Source organism: Alosa alosa, chromosome 16 (assembly GCF_017589495.1).
Source record: "Alosa alosa isolate M-15738 ecotype Scorff River chromosome 16, AALO_Geno_1.1, whole genome shotgun sequence".
NCBI classification, from domain to species: Eukaryota; Metazoa; Chordata; class Actinopteri; order Clupeiformes; family Clupeidae; genus Alosa; species Alosa alosa.
The window spans coordinates 24,339,927-24,361,582 of NC_063204.1; the positions used below are offsets into that span (position 1 = coordinate 24,339,927).

Genomic DNA, 21,656 nt, shown 5'->3' on the forward strand with positions numbered 1-21,656 from the left:
TATAACTTGGGAGCATATACTGGTGTTATGGATTTTTTTCCCCTCTCATCGTAAGTGTTTTGTCCAGCACCCAGGATTAGATCGGGATGTGCGTATTTTTTTCCTCTTTAATTATATTACATGGGCCATTGTCCCCAGAGCAACTTGGGGTTAAGTGCCTTTTAATAAGGGCACAACGGTGGAAGGCAGGTATTAAGCCCACAACTGTTCAGGCTACTGCATGCTAGCCCAGCACCTTAGCCACTACGCTACCACCGCCCATTCAGGCATGGACATACACATACACACAAAGATAGAGAGAGAGGCAAACAGACAAAGACACACAGGTATACAGAAATACAGTATATGCACACACACACACACACACACACACACACACACACACACACACACACACACACACTGTGCAAATGTGTAAACTTTGTGCACACACACAGACAGACTCATAGATAACACATGCTTTCTATCTTAATAGGGACTTCCTGGACAGCCAGGTGTTATAGGACTAAAGGTAAGTGGCCTACACACACACACACACACACACACACACACACACACACACACACATTCTCATTAAACCTTTTTTTCTTTCTGTGTGTACATAAATGTTTGTTAGTGTGTGTGTGTGTGTGTGTGTGTGTATGTGTGTGTGTGTGTGTGTGTGTCTGTGTGTGTGTGTCTGTGTGTGTGTGTCTGTGTGTGTGTGGTCATCTGAATTGTTGGTGTGTGATGTAGATGTTTTTTCTCTATCTGTTGTTTGGTGACTTAACTGTTTAACTAAGTTTGTCTCCCTTCTGTAGGGGGAGAGAGGTGCTGATGGCAAACCCGGTCTCTCTGTGAAGGTCAGTTCTCCATTTCAGTCACCCACACACACACACACACACACACACACACACACACACACTCACTAACACAGGCACTCCCATACTCAACTGTCAGAATAAGACTAAATGGAGATGGCAGCTTCACCTATGCTAAGCTCATTAATCCTTACACGTGAACTCTTCACTTTGCTTTTTATTTTTGGTTGGCTCTTTTTTAGAGGCACTGGGATTTTCATCTGTTTTTGTGTCTGTTTGATATTTGTTCTTGGCTGTCCATAAAAACATGTTGACTTCCCAACGCCAGTAGGTTCTGGGCTTCTAATATCATGTCTGTGACAGCTGGGCAAATGTTTTCTTTGTCTGTTTGTTTGTTTGTCTAAATCAAATTTTAATGAAAAGTTCTCGGTGCGTGTTAGAGCAACTGTCACACTCCTCAGCATGTATGCACACACATATACCACAGTAATATATTAAACACATTCATGCTCTCGCTTTCTTGCTCATGGACACGCACACATATGCTCGCATAGAGGCAAGAACATTTTCTTATAAACCCAAACAAACAAACAAACACACGCAGACATACACACATGCACACACAGATATATAGACACAGATATATACACACACTCAATGCCAGATGGTTGACAGAGTAATTCTTCAACATGAACAGGAGAATGTTCTTCTATACAATATTATATATGATAGCACTAAAAAAACGACTGCATGGCCAACATAGTGATACATCCCCAGTAGGAACACACACACACACACACACACACACACACACAAGTGTTTCCTATTCATATTCCTCAAAAGAATCCAGCGGTTCTCTGCCATGTGTTTCTCATTAGTCCCTAATTTCAGATGAATTCCTCCCTGACACATCTGCACAGGTCACAGCAGACAGGCCTCACGTTAACCCTATACAGCAAACCCATATTATATCTGTGTGTGTGTGTGTGTGTATGTGTGTGTGTTCCTACTGGGGATGTATCACTATGTTGGCCATGCAGTAGTTTTTTTAGTGCTATCATATATAATATTGTATAGAAGAACATTCTCCTGTTCATGTTGAAGAATTACTCTGTCAACCATCTGGCATTGAGTGCTGAAAGTTAACTTGCATGTGCCATGTTCTAAAAGCACAGTTCAATAGTGTACACTGCATACTTGTGTCCATCTCCCCCAGTCCAATCTAGTCCTTTGATGTTCCTCACCTTTGCATAACATGTTCCTTATAGCCAGCCAGGCTTTGCTTCAGTGATCATTTCTCCTCCAATCCTACAGGGGGAACCTGGTGAAAGAGGACCTGAGGGTGAACCTGGAATACCTGGATTATCAGGAGCCAAGGTAAGAGTGTATTCTAAACAAGAGATGTAAGGGCTCTTTCACAAACTAGCCACATCTCCACTTCCACTCCACTGGTGCAATCACATGGAGGGTCCAGTATATTTAACTCATTCCATCAGCATGTGCAACTCAACAACAACAAGTGTTTTTAAAAAGTAGGCCTACATAATACAATATATGTTTGTTTACATATTACAGCATATGGACAAGCCGAAAAGTGAATACAAAATTAAATGTAGCACCACACACACACATTACGAAAGAAATCCACACATTTTTTCAGATGTCAGCACGATCTGTTTTAGTTTCAAATGCTCTCCCTATATAAGAGTTTGACCACATATCAGGTGTTATTTCAGTGCTGTTTTTGTTTAACACTTAGGGTCAACCAGGGGATAAGGGTGATTCCGGACTGAAGGTAATAAATACATTTTCTCTTTGCTTTGTGATTTGTAAAAGTTATCTTACATGGGTTGCTCAATTCTTCTCATCCTTTTATTCTTAATTGTCTTAGTGGAATTGAATCATCCCAAGCATACCTTATATATCCCATGCATTAGTTTATTACAATTTTTTACAAACTTCAGAAAACCCTGACATTATATCATATTCAGAAAAAATCAAGAAAAAGTCTTGGTACCATATAAAGTTCTTCAGATCTCTCTCAGACTTTGAAAAGTTCTCCCTCAAAGAACTATTTTGCGAACAAAATGGTAAACATAAAAATGAAGATGTGTCATGAAGACTTCTCAACTTTTTAAGTTATTTTTAAGAGTTCTAGCTATCTCCTTTGGTTCTGGGAGGATCAACTTGTGGAGTAACCGCCTTTGAAACGTGTTCTAGGGCGAACCTGGGAGAGACGGACTCGGCCTCGTCGGACCACCGGGTCCTCCAGGACCACCAGGACCCATCGTCAACTTTCAGGACGTGAGTCCAGTGACCAGTTGGCCTTTTAGTTTTTTAAATTCTTAGTAGAATTCGTCTTTTTGTCTTGCATGTTGATTTCAGTTTAGATCATGACATATAATTCTCCTGTGGTAAACAACACACTGGTCAGAAATTGTCCTTCCACATCTTAAGCCACCCTGATTTCAGTATGCACATCTCCCCTTTTCCTCAGTTAATGCTTAACGACACAGAAGGACTCTTCAACTTCTCAGGGATCTTGGGGCCTCAGGGACCAGTGGTGAGTTTTGCTTGTACTGACCTTGTGCTGCTGCTGTCATTCAGTGGCTTTGGATGAACCCGATGATTATCATTTCTCTTCAGTTAGCGACGGCATTTCTCCTCCTCCGTCGGCGGTATGATGATAGTGGTGATAGTGGTCAGCGTTTGACTGGAAACAGAGAGTGGGGTTCCCGCCCCTGCCCCCCAACCCTTCCACACCCCGGTGTAACTCTGACTAACTCTAAATGACTTTGAGTGTGCTTTATGTGTGTGTGATGGACAACAGCTCTCTTCTGAGGGACAGTGGTCAGCATTTCAAAGAAACCACTGGGACAGGAGGACACGCCACTGTTTTGTAATTCCAGTTTAGTGAAGCCTTGTTTGTGTCTTACTGTCCTGTCCAAAAATGCCATGGGAGAAAAAGAAAACAAGCTCCTGGCCTGTGCCTCTGGTTTCTAAAGAGTTGGGGAATGCTGACTGTTTTTTTTAGATGTTTTTCTCTAACTTTTGATTTTGATGGGCCATCATAAACGGTCAATAACCCGTTTGCTGACACTGTGTTGACAGTGAGGAATCTCCCCAAGTATGGTCAGGGCTAGAATCAATGTCAGGGTTGGCTTACTGGTAGTTGACTGTGTGTGTGTGTGTGTGTGTGTGTGTGTGTGTGTGTGTGGGAGAGAGAGAGAGAGAGGAGAGCAAGAGAAAGGTGCATGCCCTTTAACGGCAGGTGGTATTATATTTGTCATGCAATGACCTCAACACATTATGAAATGAAATGAGCCGAAGTGAATGAAGTTAATGAAATGAAGTTAATCTTATCCATATATCCACTCTCTCCCTCACTGTTTTGTCCAAGCCAAGTGGAGCTGTTTTCTCTCTGAGCCTCTAAAATCCAGAGTCTGTGAAATCTCACTAGGCAAAATGACTTCCCACCCAAAACTCACCACCCAGAGTTTATGATTCACCCTCACAGTCCAGGAGAGCAGTTATGTTGAACAATCGCTGGAACCCAAACAGTCAAATAAGCCCCAATGATTTTGTCAGTGTTTGTAGTGAAAAACACAAGGTCAATTCTGGCATGCATAGTAACACTGCTATGATTGGCCTGTGAAGGTTAATTGCTGTTAATCTTTGTTTCCACACCACAGTCTAATGCGTTCCAAGTCATAAGAAAATATGATTAGTCCCTCATGCTCAATGCTGGCATTTGATTTCAAGAACTTCAATTCAAGTCAACAAAAGAGTGAAATGCCAAACCTGACATCAGTGCTAAGCTAATATCCGTGCGTGTCAGCCCCAGATTTTACGCTCATTTCATCACAGAGGGACTTCACAGGAGGACAGCGTCCCGGAAACTGTGAGACGTGTGTTTTCAGTCGTACAAATCCTTTGGAAAACAAACTCTCTGAGTCGCCGTAACGGTCAGTCCGCAGACAAGCACTCGGTCCATTTAGTCGTGATCCCATACCATAAGAGTCGTTCCTCTGCCAGGAACGCGACAGAACCCAAACCATCCCTTTCATCTCCCTGTGTTCACTCCACAGCAGACGTAGTGCCATTTGATATCCCATAGGCCTCACTGAGTCTCTCGTCAAACTCTTGTCATGCATGATTTTACGCTCTTTAGTAGCTTGTCAAAGGAAGGACTATCTTATTTTACCGCTAACAGTAAAGTCTTACAGCATCAAGCGTGTACTATAGTACATTGCAGATGCTTAGTTATTTACATATTTGATCAGTTTTGATGGTTTGTGTAATGTATTGTGCTACAACATCCACCAACCACGTACACAGTGAACTGACTGGGTATTTTCCCATCAATAGCACAAGGAATTTACTAAAAACATTGTAGAACAAGTCATTTTAAAAACATTGAGTTAGGTGTTAGCATGCGACTTGTTTTGTTTTGAGATACTGTACGTTGTGAATTAAATGTTGAGCTGAAATTTTTAACTCAGCATTGATCTGCAGGGACCAAGGGGTCTAAAAGGAGAGTCAGGAATCCCTGGAGTTCAAGGACCTCCAGGCCTTAAGGTGAGTGTGTGTGTGTGTGTGTGTGTGTGTGTGTGTGTGTGTGTGTGTGTGTGTGTGTGTGTGTGTGTGTGTGTTATTGGAGGTACGCTTTGAATATGCTGGGTCTACTGTTCGTGAGTGAGTGTGTGTGTGTGTGTGTGTGTGTGTGTGTGTGTGTGTGTGTGTGTGTGTGTGTGTGTGTGTGCGTGCATGTGGATCTAAATGTACTGTGCTCGTGAATACTATTGGAATTGTGTGTATGTTAGGATTTTGTGTGTGTGTGTGAGAGCTCGTCTGTGTATGCGTGTGTGTCTAACCAACAGAATCAGTGACATCTCTGGTATCCAGATTCCCAGCATACTTGAGGGTGTTTTGGTTTCCCCGCATCTCCTAATTCCATAAACACTTCCTGCCCTGCGGAGGGGAGATGGGAGATGTGTGTGAGAAAACACACTGTGGTCTGGTCATGTGCTGTCCTTACCACGGTCACCTCTGAGGAACAGGGGACATGGTGGCCATTTTAACCCTGTCTGAAGTCTTTCCTTTTTGTGATGCCTTTAACTATAGGAAATCACAGTGGGGAAAGTAGAGATCCCTTTAATTTTTTCATTTATTTATGTTGGGTCCATCTATGTATATTCATATACATGTGCACACACACACACACACACACACACACACACACACACACACACACACACACACATATCCATGCTAATGAGTCGTGCACACACACAAAGACTAACCACAGACATGCATGTTCACACACAATATACAAATTCCCTTTGGACATAATTTCTTCTATTTCTTCTATACATTGAACTTATTTTGCTTCTGAAAGAACCATGACAACAGGTCACTTTTGAGCTGATCTGGCTTAAAACCTCCCCTGAGTTGGTTCCATCCTACACACTCTGGGTCTGCTCTGGCTACAGTTTGCTCCAAGAGCAAGCGAAAGAGCAGTTTGTGTGTGTGTGTGTGTGTGTGTGTGTGTCTGTGTCTGTGTGTGTGTGTCTGTGTGTCTGTGTGTGTGTGTGCCCTCCAGATCAGATTAAGATCAGCGCAGAGTGTGTGAAGTCCGGCACGAATGCCGCCTCTGAAACCCACACCTCTATGTTTGGTTGCCATTTCGGGCCTGGTGTGTGAGAGGCCAAGCTAATGGGTTCCAGGTCCAGGACCTTCCGAACCGATACACAGCAAACGCAGCCCAGAGATTATTATCTAATCTCAGCCTGACTCAGAGCTTTAGGTGCTCTCATAAGCATGTGTTATGCATTAAGCCTGTGTGTGTGTGTGTGTGTGTGTGTGTGTGTGTGTGTGTGTGTGTGTGTGTGTGTGTGTGTGTGTGTGTGTGTGCGCGTGTGCATGCAAACCCTGGCACATGTGTGTTTATATGCACCATTTACACAACTGTGTGAGCGTTACATGAGTGTGTGTGTGTGTGTGTGTGTGTGTGTGTGTGTGTGTGTGTGTGTGTGTGTGTGTGTGTGTGTGTCCATGTGTGTCCAAGCATATATCTGCTCATGTCTGTCTGTCTTTATGTACAGTATTTGTAGATTTAGTGCATATGTCCTTTTAATGCATTTTATGCGTGTGTGTGTGTGTGTGTGTGTGTGTGTGTAGGGTGAGAGAGGAGAGCCGGGGATCACCATGGCTGCTGATGGATCTCTAATGAGTGGACCAGTGGGGCCAAAAGGAGTCAAGGTCAGTACACACACACCACCACAACATACACACTCAACACAACTGCACAGCACATACCCACACCACCACAACACACACCTTCACCATGAGTGCGTAGTGCACACACACCACCTCAACACACACTATCATCCCAACAGTTCACAAACTACAGTACCGCACACTCTCCTGCAGCTCATACCCCCCAGAGCATTCACCATGCAACACACACACACACACACACACACACACACACACACACACTCCAAAAGTTAATAGACCACTGCAACAACCACACACTGACAGTTTGCTGCTCATACACAACTATTTAACACACACAACAGTGGAGACACATGAGAACTTTATCTTCTCTGTGGCCAAAATCGTACAATCTTACGACACACTCCTGTTAACTTTCCAGACAGAAACTAAACTTACCACCCAAACAATGCACATATGAAATGTTCCTTTTTCAGTCAATTACCACTTTATCACATAATCATCACGTAAACCGTTTTAACAGTTTAAAATGGCTTCATTTTAAACAAAATCACATGTGCAGAAGGCAGTCTCGAATCATTACGCATTGCTGATTGTTGACTTTAAGTGAATAATCTTCCTCTGTCACTCTGTTTTGAAGGGGGATACTGGAATGACTGGACCAAGGGGAGAAATGGTGAGTTGGGGCAAACTGGGGCTCGGGTTAGCGCTTAGCTATGGGTGGCTAATAATACCCCATCAGTCTTTGTTCCCTCATCAGTCTTTTCTGACAGAAGTCTGTTTGTAGTAAATTCTTGAAGACTTCTTGAAACCCTCACCGCCGAGAATCACCCTGCCTTTTATTATGTACGCGTGTAGCCACAGCTGCTAGCGTTCAGAGAGCTCTGGAACATTTCTCAGGCCGGAATACTTGAACAGGTCCTCACAAACTGGGCTGTAAACATGAGAAAAAGACTCGGCAAGCAAACACACGTTTCTGAGCCTCTCACTTACACTAACACACTGAGCCTTTTTTAAAACACCAGAGCATGTATTGCTAAAGTAAGTGCCAGCCTCTGATAATTAGCGTTGTTTGTTCTGTTCTTCCAAACAGGGGCCTATTGGACCTGTTGGACCTAAGGGAGAGTTTGGGCTACCTGGACGTCCGGTAAGTATTCCAGTACCCCAGTGTTTGAATAGACAGTCTTTGTGTAATGGTAGCCTGCCTCACAACACCTTAAAGGTGCCATGTGTAATGTCCCGCAAAAAGTCAATTCATACTCCACATTACATAAAAGATGGGGGCAGTATACCTCCAGAAAGTGAGTTGGTCTACCCTAGAGTAACAACCGAGACACGTGTATTGCAGTTTGGCTGGCGGTTATGTAAGCCCGTGATACCGCCTCCCATGGCCGAAACAGGTATTATGACACCTGTCGGGCTGTGGCTAGTAATTTAGCATGCTAATTCAGGTTGATATCTCTGCAGCACTATACCTTGTCATTTTTTTAATGACATCATCACCCTTATTTCTTCTCATTCTTTTGATGCGTGTAGCTAATTTTTTGGATATTTTTACCACAATTCTTACACATGGCACCTTTAAGAGATTTGCTAACTGCCCTTTCTTACGGACTCAAGGTCACTGTTATACACCTAAAAAAAGTATAAATTAAGAAGACATCTGTGCTACACCTGCGTTCCTTTTACTCTACACTTTCTTGTCCTGCTCTGGTTGCACCGGATTGTAGTGGTTTACAGAAGCACGGAGAACCTTCTCTTTTCTACTTGAATGTGCTAGCCGCCGTTACATTTGCTTTGACGTATACATCTTCTTTTGTTAAGCGTCCTGCATTCTGGTGTCACAGTGAATCCAGTCCTGACCTGGTGTGTCTGTCTTACAGGGTCGCCCTGGGCTAAACGGACTCAAAGGAGACAAAGGAGAGACTATGTTAATGCAGGTATGTTTTACATCCTCAGCAATTTTATGTGTGTATGTTATCTCCAGTGTGTACATGGTATTACACACACACACACACACACACACACACACACACAACCAACAAACACACACCAACAAACACAAACACACACACACACACACACACACACACACACTAATGAATGAATGAATGAAGCCAATAAACCAAAACCAATGAACAATATAAAGAGAAAGATTACCTCCCTTGGATCCACCACAACAAATAGACATGCAAACACGCATACATCACATGTGCTTGTTCACATACAAACCCTACACACACACACACACAGAAACACACACACACACACTATCAAGCACACTCCAATTCCATAAGCATTGACTCCACACATTCACCAGCTGCAGTGGGGGGATCTCTCTCCCTGGCGGCCTGTTTGAAGTGCCCATCTGCCAGCCGACTGGCATCACACTGTTATTTCTGCCTGCGCCCATAAAGATGCCATTCAGAGTGTTATTGGTTGATTTTACTGGCCTACTTGTGCCAGCCTCGTGCCCAGAAAAACACCCTGGCAGGAAAAAACAACTGCTTTCATCATCAGGGACTTGAAAACAACCTATAAAAACCTCCATGTAGGCTCCACTGGCACACGGCAACAACAGCTCATTCCAATAGCAACCTTTGAATAAGACTCCGTGGAGTACTGCTCCATCACTATGAGATGGTTCTGGCTCTGATCATAGCTTGTTTGGATCTTTGGACTCAGTTTGACACGGGTCGGATGTGAATGTCTGCCATTTCTGTGAAAAATACACTAAGGCGCTTATGCAGTCTATGCAGTACACCTATTAGAAAGCTCTCTGGGAAATCCATCTATGAATGCATATATTCATATAATTATTTATGTTCCCATATGGACTTGATATGGTCCAATAAAACACAAAGTGTCATGAGTTATTATTCACTCTTGCTTTGCTAATTTGTACTCTGTTGTGTGGCCTATAGCATAAAGCATCAACAGACCTCCAAAAGAGTATATAGTGTAGGCTGAATAAACATAGAGCAGTGTACTCATCTATCTGTGACTATGCCAAATGAGTCTTGGAAGAGAGAGTGTATTAGTAAAGACCATGCAAACATATAACCGAGGGTCAGCCTTATGTATAAAACCTGAGCAGGCAAAAAACATTGATCTGTAAGACTGTACCTATGGGTTTTATTAACTGCTTGTTTCTCCCTCTTGTCCCTGCCCCCCCCCCTCCCCCTTCTAAGGGCCCACCAGGGCCTCCAGGGCCCCCAGGACGACCCGGGATGTTCAACTGCCCTAAAGGAGTGAGTAACACCTTTAGCACTCCTGCAGCCCCTTGACTCTCTCCTATCGCTCTACTCCTGTCTCCCCCTATCTCTGTGTTAAGTAGAGTGAGTGAGATGACTACACTGTTCGTCCGCACTACTGTCTTCTTCTTCACACTGTTTATTTTTTCCCCCTGAAGACAGTGTTTCCGGTCCCCCCACGACCGCACTGCAAAAAAGGCGTAAGTGACCGAGAGCGAGAGCAGGCCAACCCGAAGCTCTCCTGCACCCGTTTTATTGGGCAAAGCTCACCCCCATCTACCCTCATGTGCTCCCCTAACTCTCATCTCCATCTGTTGCTGTGGGCTTATATGGGTGTATATTTCACCAGAACAAACACCCTGCATGTCCAGATACCTGGTGACTCTTGTGTACTGTGATCTGGCCGAGATCTAGCCTGATGTAGCCCTGATCTGACCCAGAGTCACCTTCTATCTGGCATGTCTCTGCAATGTGCCGTAGCCTTCAGACCCAATCACTGCCTTGATTGCTCGTGCCAATCCCACTCACCTCACACTCCAGTGATTGGATTGGAAGCATACAGTACAGTGCATGTAGCACACAGGTGTTTGTCCTCACGGAAATATACCTGTGTGTAACACTCAGGTAGTCCTCCCCTCCCCTTACCTCACCCATCCCTCCCACTCTAGTCTGTGTCATGTTTTAGAGGTGTGAACTTAGCTCTTTAGAGGGCATAACATGGATGTTTTGTGGTTCTGGTACACACCCAAAACATGTCACTATAGATGTAGTTCTACTGGCATGTGTTATGTCTCTGTGTGGTGTGGCATGGGCTCATTCTTCATTCATTCACACACAAGATGGCCGCCTGAATTCACCTCCTATACCTCTATGAAGGAGGAAGTCATCTGGAATGCTAATGATGTTAGTGTAGCTCCATGTCTGAATAGGCCCGTGGATTGTGTTGTGTTTGTGGCCGGTGTTTCAAATTGAAATTTGACAGATCAAAGGCCTAATCCATAGCAGGCATCAATGCCCAGACACATTCACTGTGTGTGCTGGATGAAAGGATCGCCATGAGCATTGTGCCTAAAATGTGATGATGATTCCCAAATTAGTTCTGGCACGAATTTGGCACAGTTACCGATCTGGGCACAGCTGCTATTTGTGGATGTCCACAGTTGCTAAATGGCAACACTTGTTGGCAACACAGGTTGTGCCATTAACACTTCAGTGACCATTACCTCATCTTCGCTCAACAACCATGCACTGCCATCTTGAAATAGCATCACTCATCATTACTTGTGGTGTGTTTTGTGGAATGTTTCCATGTGTTTTACGACCACGTTCGTTCGTGCATGTCTTTATCCACACTTGTTTGTGTGAAGCGTCGTCGTGTGGTGCTCTCATTAACTCTTAACGACATCCTATAAGGCGGCTCTGTGTTTGTGGCAGCCAGAACTACAGACGCTGCCACCAAATGCAGGTGGCGTCCCCAAACATCCACAGGTCTGTTTTATGATAAGCATCCCTCAGCACTGCCACCGTCTGTAGTGAAGTTGGGCTTTCCCGGGGTCCCAGTGCACCCAGTTATACTGTGGGGGGGTTATTTGCTATATACCACACCAGTGGCATGAAACTAATGAGAGAAGTGATGAAACCCCCAGTAAATTAAAATATTTCCTGCGTTGCTAGACACAATTTAACAAGAAAGAGCAGATAATGTAATAAAGGAACATTAATATCTATTATCTCAGTTTATCTTGGGATTGTTTGCCCACTGAGGTGCTTGATAAACCTTCATTGCTGCATAAACACACAAGCCACCACAGGAAATCCTTCAGTTTTAGAGCCGCACCCCCCACCACCCTCCCCGCAGTGTTGGGTAACCAGTGTTGCACTCCAAACATCCTGTTTTCACTATTATGCAAATGCATGCAGTTTGATTTCCCAATGCTCCCCCGTTTTGTACGCTAGACTAGTACCCAAATTAAATCTGCTGTCGATTTGCATTATTTTGTCTGAAATTATGCTGAAATTATGCTTGCACTATCTGCTGGTTGCCGGCGCTGTGTGGTTTGTTTTTCCTAAGACCATGACTGTGATGTAAACTGCTCTAATTCTTGTATTTATTTGATGTCTAGGTGAATGGGGATTCTAATGGAGGTGAGCATAAGATTACAGTTTTTATAGTCTGTAGGTTCTAGATTAATATTTGATTTTTCAGATTGTGTTCAGGTTTTAAGATGCATTTCTGTTTAGATTCTGTAGGTTCTAGGCTATTGCCAACTTGATTACAGGTGTTAGTGAGGGCCTCAAGAGAGCGAGAAAGACATGTAATTAATAATGATAAAAATATATATATATTCTATATTCTGCTTTTAGTTCTTATTGCATTTATTCTTATTGCATTCTGTAGATAGAACATCATGCATCATCATTTTTGACATATGAAAATAAGTTTAAAATGAACGAGAATGAACTTGTTAGGCTAAAAGGGTAAAACATCAATGAGAAGGCTTGTGAAATAAGACACGGCAAATGGAAAGCTGTGCCAGAGGTTGTTGGCTTACTCCAGCTTAATCACAAACAAATGGAAAGAACTTCATCACAGCAGATGAAACGAGAAGGTCTTAAGTTCAGATTTTAGAATGCGAAAGCTCTGTACACAAGATAGCATCCAGGAGAGGTATTTTTTCAAGTGTGTAGTGCAGCAGATGCAGGAGACACTAATATGTGCTTCATAAAACAACTTTGAGTCCTAAATGAGTTTGATTTTATGAAGATATATTTCTTATGCGAATGGGAATTTAGTTTGTTTCTTGTATAGCAAGGAATCCGCTCCTTCAAAGTGTTTGTTCTGCTGTCCTATAGAGGGCGCTACCTGTCTGTCCACCACTGCCAAAGGACAGAAAGGGGAGAGGGGTGTGGCCGGTATACCAGGAATACCTGCCCCTGCAAGTATGTCATTACCTCCCATCCAGCCTTATTGCACACCTGTGTGAAATATCAATGCCATGTTTTTACATTATTGATCACTGACATTTGATATAAATGCATTGTATATAGGTTTGTGAGCAGCTTAAAAGTGAAGTTAAAAACACTGTGAATATGATAAAATGACAACTCATGCACATAGACCACAAACAAATGTGTGGACTCACACACACATTTCAATTTCAATGTTCAATTCAATTTTAATTTCACTTATAAAACGGCAATACATTACACATGTCTCATGGTGCTTTACAGAATGTTAGACAATCAGAGAAAAGAAAAGAAGGCCCATGGGTAACAGGGGCGAGGAAAAACTCCCTAGAATTGGAGATACATATAGGAAGAAACCTCGAGCAGATCCACGACTCAAGGGCCTGACCCATCTGCCTAGGGTCAGTTACAGAACAGTAAAGTTTGTATACATGATAAATGCATAAGTTAGTCAGATGTAGAGAATAGAACATGGTGTTTAAAGCCACCTGAGATGTATATTACAAGAAGTGGGATGGTTACATATCCGGTATGATAATGCATGAATCCTATTTAGTGTCAGAAAGTTCAAAAAGTAAAGTCCAGTGTAAAAAATGGAATTGTCCAGGGGGATTAGGAGTTATCATAGGGCAAGTGGTGGGTCGCTAGGCTGTACGGGCCAGGAATCCGGGCAGGGGGGACAGTAATAGGCGATGATAGGGCAGTCGTAGGGATGGGACTTCAGGTGAGATGAGTGAGATGAGGGCCAAACACACGGATGGCTGATGACTGGTGATGGTAAGGGGGGAGAAAGAGAGATGTAGAGTGGGTTAGTATTACTATAAATCAAAATGGTATATCAATGGTACTATGTAGTGTTACCATAGTGAGGATAGGCAAGAGAGGGAGAGTTGAGAGAGACCCACAAAATACAGTACACACAAATATCTCTTTTACTCAGGAACACTGACACATGGATCAGTCAAAGCACACCAATATTTATATTTACAGACTGGAAATATCATTTTCATGATCAAATCTATAGTTTACTATAATAATCTACTAAACCCAGGGAGTGGGCAAGTGGTGTGGAGGCTAAACGCAAGTAAACACAGTTTATCCACCTCTGAAGTTTCAGAAATAGAGTTTATCCACCATTAATTAGAGTTTATCCACCTCTCAAAAGAGTTTGTTCACCAATTGCAACTTCTAACATTCAAAAATCACATTGTAATATCCACATTCACAATATGTACACTCATCAACACATTAGGAACCATTTAATACCACTGATATTGTTATTAACATTAGACAATAACCTCCACCATCATCAAACATTTTCTGAAAAAAAAATCAGATACCGCATGGCGCAGTCCACCTCACCGTGATCACAGAATTTAGTTTACCCACCTCTTATTTTACCACTACACCCCTGACTAAACCTCATTTGCTTTTAAGTGTTTTGCCAGACCTCAAACAATATTGTACCTCAAATGCACTTTGTGAAGCTAAGTAGCCTGTTTATCTTCTCTTCCAGTCGCTATTCTTCCTAAGGGATTCTCGGTGAGTGTCTGTTTTGCTGTAATCCGAATGGGCCATCAGCCCTTTGTGTCAATGTTCTAAGATTAAAAGAGTGGAGTTTAGAGTGAGTCTTTGATGTTGTTTGCTCTTGTGGTGTGTTTGTGTTTGTGTGTGTTTGTACATTCGGTTGTGCATGCACTTGTGCAAGTATTCATGTTTGCTTGTTTAAGATTGTGGCTTTTATTATCATGTGTGTCTATCAGTGGTGGATTGCATTACGTTTGAAGTTTGCCTCATTTGTGTGTGTATGTGTGTGTGTATGTGTGTATGTTTGTGTGTTTCTTCATATTGTGCCCATCAATTTATGTGAATAAGGAAGAGAATGTTTTTTGTGGAAATCTGTATGTATGTATGTTATGTTTGTATATATTTGTAAATATGTATAATGTCGTGTGTGTGTGTGTGTGTGTGTGTGTGTGTGTGTGTGTGTGTGCAGCCAAACAGAGGTGATCTGGGCTATGGTGGAGAGAAGGGGGAAAAAGGGGACACTGGGATGCGTGGTCCACCTGGCCTTCCTGGGAGGTCTGGACTGGTGGTGAGTCGCTGACCATTACCCGCTAACACACACACACACACACACACACACACACACACACACACACACACACATACTGTATGAGCACACACCTCCTATCTCTTTCTCCATCTCTTCATGTCTTTCTGTCACCACCTCTCTTTTTCTCATCATCATCTCTCTCTCTCTCATCCCTCTCTTTTAACTGTCTTTAAACTGTCTTTTAATTTCTTTCTTCTCTTTCTTCTGTCTTTGGGCTTCTTTAGTTGTTTTCGGACCCTCTTCTCTCCCTGACATATAGCTGTCTTTGTTTTTTGTATTCCTTATTTTCTTTTAACCTCTCCCTCCTAATCTGTTCATTTCTTTCCCTCTCTCCCTCTTTTTCTTTCATTTAAGTTCTCTTTCACTAAAGCCCTCCCTTCAGTTTCCCCATCTATTTCTCTGGGGTTTTTTTCTCAGCATTTATTTATGTGTCCTTCAGAAATGTCGGTATCGGACCTCTTCTGTTCTTTTTCCCAGTTTGTCTACCACTCCCCCCTCCCCTCTCTCTCTCTCTCTCTCTCTTATTCTGCTCTTTATCTCTCTCACTTAGGGCTCTTTTGATGTCGGGCGCTTTGGCTCAAGAACATTCTGTTTAACTCGAATGCTGTTGAAATAAATAGGCACAAAGAAGATTTATTCCTCTCAATCCTTAGACTTTTTTTTCATTCGGCCCTAAAACTTTGCACGTAATCAGAGTTCACATGGATCCCACTTGCCAAACTTTGATTTGTGAGATGAAAGGGAACACTAGTGTCGAGCTAAAACAGTGAAGCTAATTATTGAGACTTCCTTAGGCCAAGAGATACCCTCCCCCCCACCCCATCTGTGCTAATCCTAATCTGACCCTGGTTGACAGCTATGACAGGTGTCTGGAGGGAAGTCTGTGCCTGAGCTGAGTTATCATTTGAGTTTCATAACTTTGTAATGAATAGGATTACATACTGCTGTTAGCCTCAACTCTTTCATCTTTGTGCTTCTACATCTATTATTCAAATCTAGAAAGAATGACAAAAACAAGGAGTGAAACCTCACATCCCCTTACATGTGATGGCTAAATACCTTTTCCCTTGTTTTACCAGGTGGCTTTGAGAGCTGGATAGGGTGTATAGCTATTCAGCTCAGCAGGTTTAAACCAGACATAGAATGGAAAACAGTTTTTACCTTTGACTTTTGTTAAATAAAGAGAGTCCGGTGCACGGCCAAAGCTACCGGAAAGACATTGTTTTCTGCTTCATATGCAAAACTCAGACTCAGACAGATCATAAAAAACAGGTGAATCTGAGCAAAGACAGAGTGTGACGCCGAACACAGACTGTGATGCAAACCATCCCTCTGATCACCAGTCCCTCCACTTGTTACGTTAGCACTTCGAGTTGGAGATTTAGGTAGAAGTTGCTGGAGCCTGTTGAGCAGTCATTGGCTGAAAGGCAACCAATCAACGGAAAGCTCACTTAATTATTCATGTGGGTTCCAGATAAGCATAAGGGAATACTAGATATCTGATAAAATGGGCCATTTTATTTCCCAGCCTAAATATAGGGTTATAAATGGGCTTGTAAAATAAACAGACCAAAGATGCATACCTTCTATGTTAACATCAGAGATCAAGTAAAATATACCGTTCATCCATTTTATGTCATCTTTAATGTAAAACAAATCACCTGCCTATTAATAACCACACTGCAAAGTTAACTGTATAATTGAATTCATGTGATATAATAAAACATATAATTTTTATACTATTTTATATATGCCCATTTTTATACTATTTTATATATGCCCAGTATGACAGTGTGACAAACAGACAAACAACAGCGTCTAAGTTGCCATTTATATTGCCCCATTTGATGTAGTGTTTAAGTTGTTCTACTGACTGAATCAAAGATTAAAAAATGATTTAAGTCTGAAATGATATTGTCAGTGTTGATCACAGGTGTTAATGAAGCTTACTTACTCATACAGGGGCCCAAGGGTGAGTCTGTTATCGGTCCCAGGGGACACCCTGGGCTTCCCGGCCCACCTGGGGTACCTGGTTATGGGAGAGAAGGACCTACTGGCCCCCCTGGACCTCCAGGGCCTCGTGGACCCGCAGGTTATGGTTCAGGTAAGAGTATCTCAGCTTGTGTAACTTTATAATCAACATGATCTAACCTGTGATTTTACATGTCAAAGTTACACAACAAACAATCACTCTGGTCCAATGTTTGCCTTCCAACTCACTTAAGCTAGTTTAACGTTCTTTCTGCGTGCTAACATTATACCATAGTGTCAACGTCATCTCAAAAGACAGTTCAAAAACCATCGTTTTAGATGCCTTCACTCCAAAGTCATGTCTTATAAGACACCTCTCTGTCACAACAACGAGGTAGCAAGTTGATTCCTTCCATTTGGAACAGACCCAATGTGTCTCGCTCATGAACTAAAGTTATTGTGTGGTGTGGAAGCACCTATGTCTGTGTTCCTCATTGATTTATCACCATGAGGATCCTGATCATGCTAATAACTAAGCAAAATGATTTTTGCCAAGGTATTACTTTAGCTTTTTGGCTTGTTGCATGACTTTGCTCATTGCCCTTTAATGAAATGAAAGCATTTTAGCCTGTCTTGCCTATCATTCTGGGGCACGTTTCCCAAAACCAGAGTTCCTAACAGGTTAGCAGCTATGGTTTTGGGAAACGCACCCCTGTCTGAAAGGATCAGTAGCCTAGTGGTTGCAGTAACAGGAGTGTGTTGTGTCTCCTCAGCGGTGGCTATCCCAGGACCACCTGGTCCTCCAGGTCCCAGGGGGTCGCCAGGCGTCTCAGGGGGCTCCACTGGGGTGAGTAACTGCAGAGCATACGGTTTAGGGGTTAAGACACATGGTACAGCTACAGTATTCCAGTAAACAATACCTGAAATAGACTCCAGTCAAAGTGAAATTTGGTTGGTGTATGCATACTGAAAAAGACATAGGGCTCTATCTTGCACACCAGCACAATTGACTTTTTATACTCGCGCTTTTGTCTTTCCTATTTTGCAGTCAGCGCATATTGGAATTTTCCCTCCACGGGTACATAATGCTTCCACGGGGCATTTCAGCGAAAAAGAGGGGCGTGTTCGGCAAAAGCGGTCCCTGTTGATATTTTGCAGTTTCAGAAAACAATTCCGCCACAGACCAGGAACCTCCTGGTTCTAAAGTCATTGGCACAAATTCAGATGCTATTTTAAGGGCGCATGCATGGCCACAGGCTTGCATTAATGAATGCTATGCACACCGATCTACAGACACCCTGTGCACAGATGGAAACATTCAAAGCCTTGATAATATTTGTCCGTTTCCCGGTTTTGTTCGTGCATTGGTCAACTAAAAATTTAGTAGCCAATATAGTACATCTACATCTAATATCTTTACAACAACAACGCCTAATTATGACCTATTAATTTGGACAACTTTATACAGCCCTATAAAGGCTAAAGTTACCTTTAGTGTTGTTCCAATGTACCGCTGTATATGGCTTTAAACATCGTGTGCGCTTTAACATCAGCCTATAAACATTATTCCAGCTGCGCTAAGGTTTTGACAAGCACCACAATTTTGCCTACCTTGTTGTAGCCCATCTGAAATAACTCCAAACTTTGCTATGTTCCCTCCATCCTTTCGTTGTTTTCAAAAAACGTTTTATATCCATGATGGCCTTGAAGTCTTGAGTTTGTGAATTCGCTTAAATAAGCTTATTATGTGCTGTTAACCAGCAACCATAGACAGTAAAAGAAAGCAGCAAGTAGCCTTGGCTACAATTTCTGCACAAAGCGATTTGCGCTAAGTCAATTGCGCTAAAGTGCAAGATAGAGCCCATACTGTATAAAGCTCTTGGAAAACGTTATTGGAAACCCATTAGCCTTACTGTCTGTCCCAATGGCCAGTTATTGCTACCTGTACTTTTTATGTATGGGGTTAATTACCTTTAGCCCCCAGGGATACAATGTCCTGAGACTTCTGTTGGACAAAAGGTTTTCCTTATCATTCACATATCGACTGCATTGGTATCAAGAGTGACTGCCCCTTTGGAAGTTTGTGTCTGTGGAAGTTTTACCTGATTTCTCATTTTGTAGATGTCTGCTCCTGTGCAAAATGGACTTCTGCTCAATGATAGGGCTTAACAGCTGGCTGCGTTGTTCCTGTTAAACCAAAACAGAAGTCTGTATGCGTTGGAGTAGCTTAAAAATGTAGAGAACGGCTGAAGTTTATGAAAGTTTTATGACTGAGGTTTTATGAACATTTTCAGTGAACTTGAACATATGCCCCCACATATTGACTTATTATGAATTGCCTAAAAAAGACTGTCCACACCTAAAACATTTATAGGGAGCCAGGAAAAAAACAATTGATTGTTTCTCCATCTTGGATGGCAACCTTGTTTAATTTGCATGAGAAATATCCTGAAAACATTTCTAACTGTAAAATGTGTTTATGCTGCAGGTGAAAACGTACCCCAGTCTTCAGTCCATGACTCAGAGGTCCTACCTCGATCTCGACGGCACTATGTACTTTGTGACTGACACAGGCAGACTGTACCTCAAGGTTCCGGGAGGGTGGAAAGAAATCCAGGTGACCAGTCCTGTCTGTGAAGAATCTGCTCACTTGAACACATGTTATAATCTTAGATTCAGAGAAAGATTACAGAAAGGTCAACCTCATTTGACCCTCACTCAGTCTACATTACATGTACTGTTCTATATCAGGTCTACATCTTATGACAAAAGTGGCAAGGAAGACCCAATGTTACCACAAATTAGTTTTAGGTCTTACTTACATTTAAAGGATAAAGGAAGAACATGGAAAGTTAAAGTAACAACAGGGAGTTGTTTTCTGAACGTTAATCATCATATGAAATAGCATACGCACAATATGGCTCCTATTTCTGGTCAAACAAATAACATAGATAAAACTTTGTGTAACAAAGTAGGACACTTACTGCCCATCTCTATAGGAACAGTGCATGCATTTCAGACATAGATAGTTTACTGTCGAGCAGGTTAATTGTTGACAGACTTAGCCTCATTTTCGCCAGTGTATTGTTGGAAGCATGGCTGTATTTATTCTTGTACTGTTGCCATGCTCAGGGATGGAGATGAACATATTAATAACAGTAATAACAGAAAAAACATACAGACCTTGACATTTGATATTTCTTTTTATGTTTGTTATAAAGACACTGTCCTTCAAAAACAGTAGTTGTCTCAGTACCACTGAATGTTTGTGAGTTTTATAGTATAAGGTATTATTGTAAAGCATGAGAAATATGAAAAAAATGAAATATTGTGAATATTGAGTGAGTACTGAGATTCAAGGAAAATATAAATAAATTGATGTCTTAGCATTACAGCATGGACAAATAGGACATTATTACCTCAAGGCCTTGTGTTGCCATAGTGTTCTTGTTCAGGCTTAGGGTTCATGCCTGCTGCTGGGCCCTGGAGCTCTGCGGGCTAACGAGGGTTTTGTGTGTTGGCCCTGCACTGATGCAGCTTCTCTTGTCTCCTCTCAGCTGGGGAAACTGTTGGAAGCCGAGTCTCCCATTATTGTCCCACAAGACGAGGTGAGCTCGGCCGTCACAGGCCAAACTGGATTACACTGTTACCCACTGGCTTTACAAAGTTACACATATGCATGCACACACGGGTGTGCTCATACACACACACACACAGACACACAGACACACACACACACACACACACACAGATACAGTATATATTCAAAACACATACAGTACAGTATGTAAGCATGCATAAACAAACAAATACACAGGCTTGCACGAACACACACTCTCTCACACACAGACACACACACACACACACACACACACACACACACACACACACACACACACACACACACACACACAAGTCTGCATTCTGATATTGTGGAAACAGCAGTAATGGGTAATTTTAATTAGAGGAATACTCAACCCACTCAACCCCCTCCACATCTTTGGCTCACACACACACACACACACACACACACACACACACACACACGCGCGCAAGTCTGCATTCTGATATTGGGACAGTGGAAACAGCAGTAATGTTTTTTTTAGAGTTTAATTAGAGGAATACTCAACCCACTCAACCCCCTCCACATCTTTGGCTCACACACACACACACACACACACACACGCACACACACACACACACACACACACACACACACACACACACACACACAGATAAACCTTTTAGGAGGACATGAAAATGTAATTTGGATTTGAATTGCAGATGAGGCTCTAATGCACTGTGGTACCA

At 42.4% G+C, this 21,656-nt stretch overlaps 1 protein-coding gene across 3 annotated transcripts in view; it reads left to right on the forward strand.

Annotated features, from left to right (window-relative positions):
• LOC125309744 (collagen alpha-1(XVIII) chain-like) overlaps window positions 1-21,656 on the forward strand; it is a 100,031-nt gene that overhangs the window by 71,112 nt on the left and 7,263 nt on the right. For 2 of the 3 annotated variants that reach the window (XM_048266834.1, XM_048266836.1), the window contains 21 exons: window positions 476-511; window positions 801-842; window positions 2,115-2,177; window positions 2,560-2,595; window positions 3,021-3,104; window positions 3,298-3,363; window positions 5,316-5,378; window positions 6,981-7,061; window positions 7,678-7,713; window positions 8,131-8,184; window positions 8,921-8,977; window positions 10,229-10,288; window positions 10,450-10,491; window positions 12,415-12,436; window positions 13,145-13,231; window positions 14,775-14,800; window positions 15,255-15,353; window positions 17,337-17,478; window positions 18,119-18,192; window positions 19,834-19,962; window positions 20,903-20,953. In XM_048266834.1, coding sequence (XP_048122791.1) covers window positions 476-511; window positions 801-842; window positions 2,115-2,177; window positions 2,560-2,595; window positions 3,021-3,104; window positions 3,298-3,363; window positions 5,316-5,378; window positions 6,981-7,061; window positions 7,678-7,713; window positions 8,131-8,184; window positions 8,921-8,977; window positions 10,229-10,288; window positions 10,450-10,491; window positions 12,415-12,436; window positions 13,145-13,231; window positions 14,775-14,800; window positions 15,255-15,353; window positions 17,337-17,478; window positions 18,119-18,192; window positions 19,834-19,962; window positions 20,903-20,953 — 1,350 coding nt within the window. The remainder of the gene's footprint in view (window positions 1-475; window positions 512-800; window positions 843-2,114; window positions 2,178-2,559; window positions 2,596-3,020; window positions 3,105-3,297; window positions 3,364-5,315; window positions 5,379-6,980; window positions 7,062-7,677; window positions 7,714-8,130; window positions 8,185-8,920; window positions 8,978-10,228; window positions 10,289-10,449; window positions 10,492-12,414; window positions 12,437-13,144; window positions 13,232-14,774; window positions 14,801-15,254; window positions 15,354-17,336; window positions 17,479-18,118; window positions 18,193-19,833; window positions 19,963-20,902; window positions 20,954-21,656) is intronic. The other variant, XM_048266835.1, reaches the window with a different exon arrangement.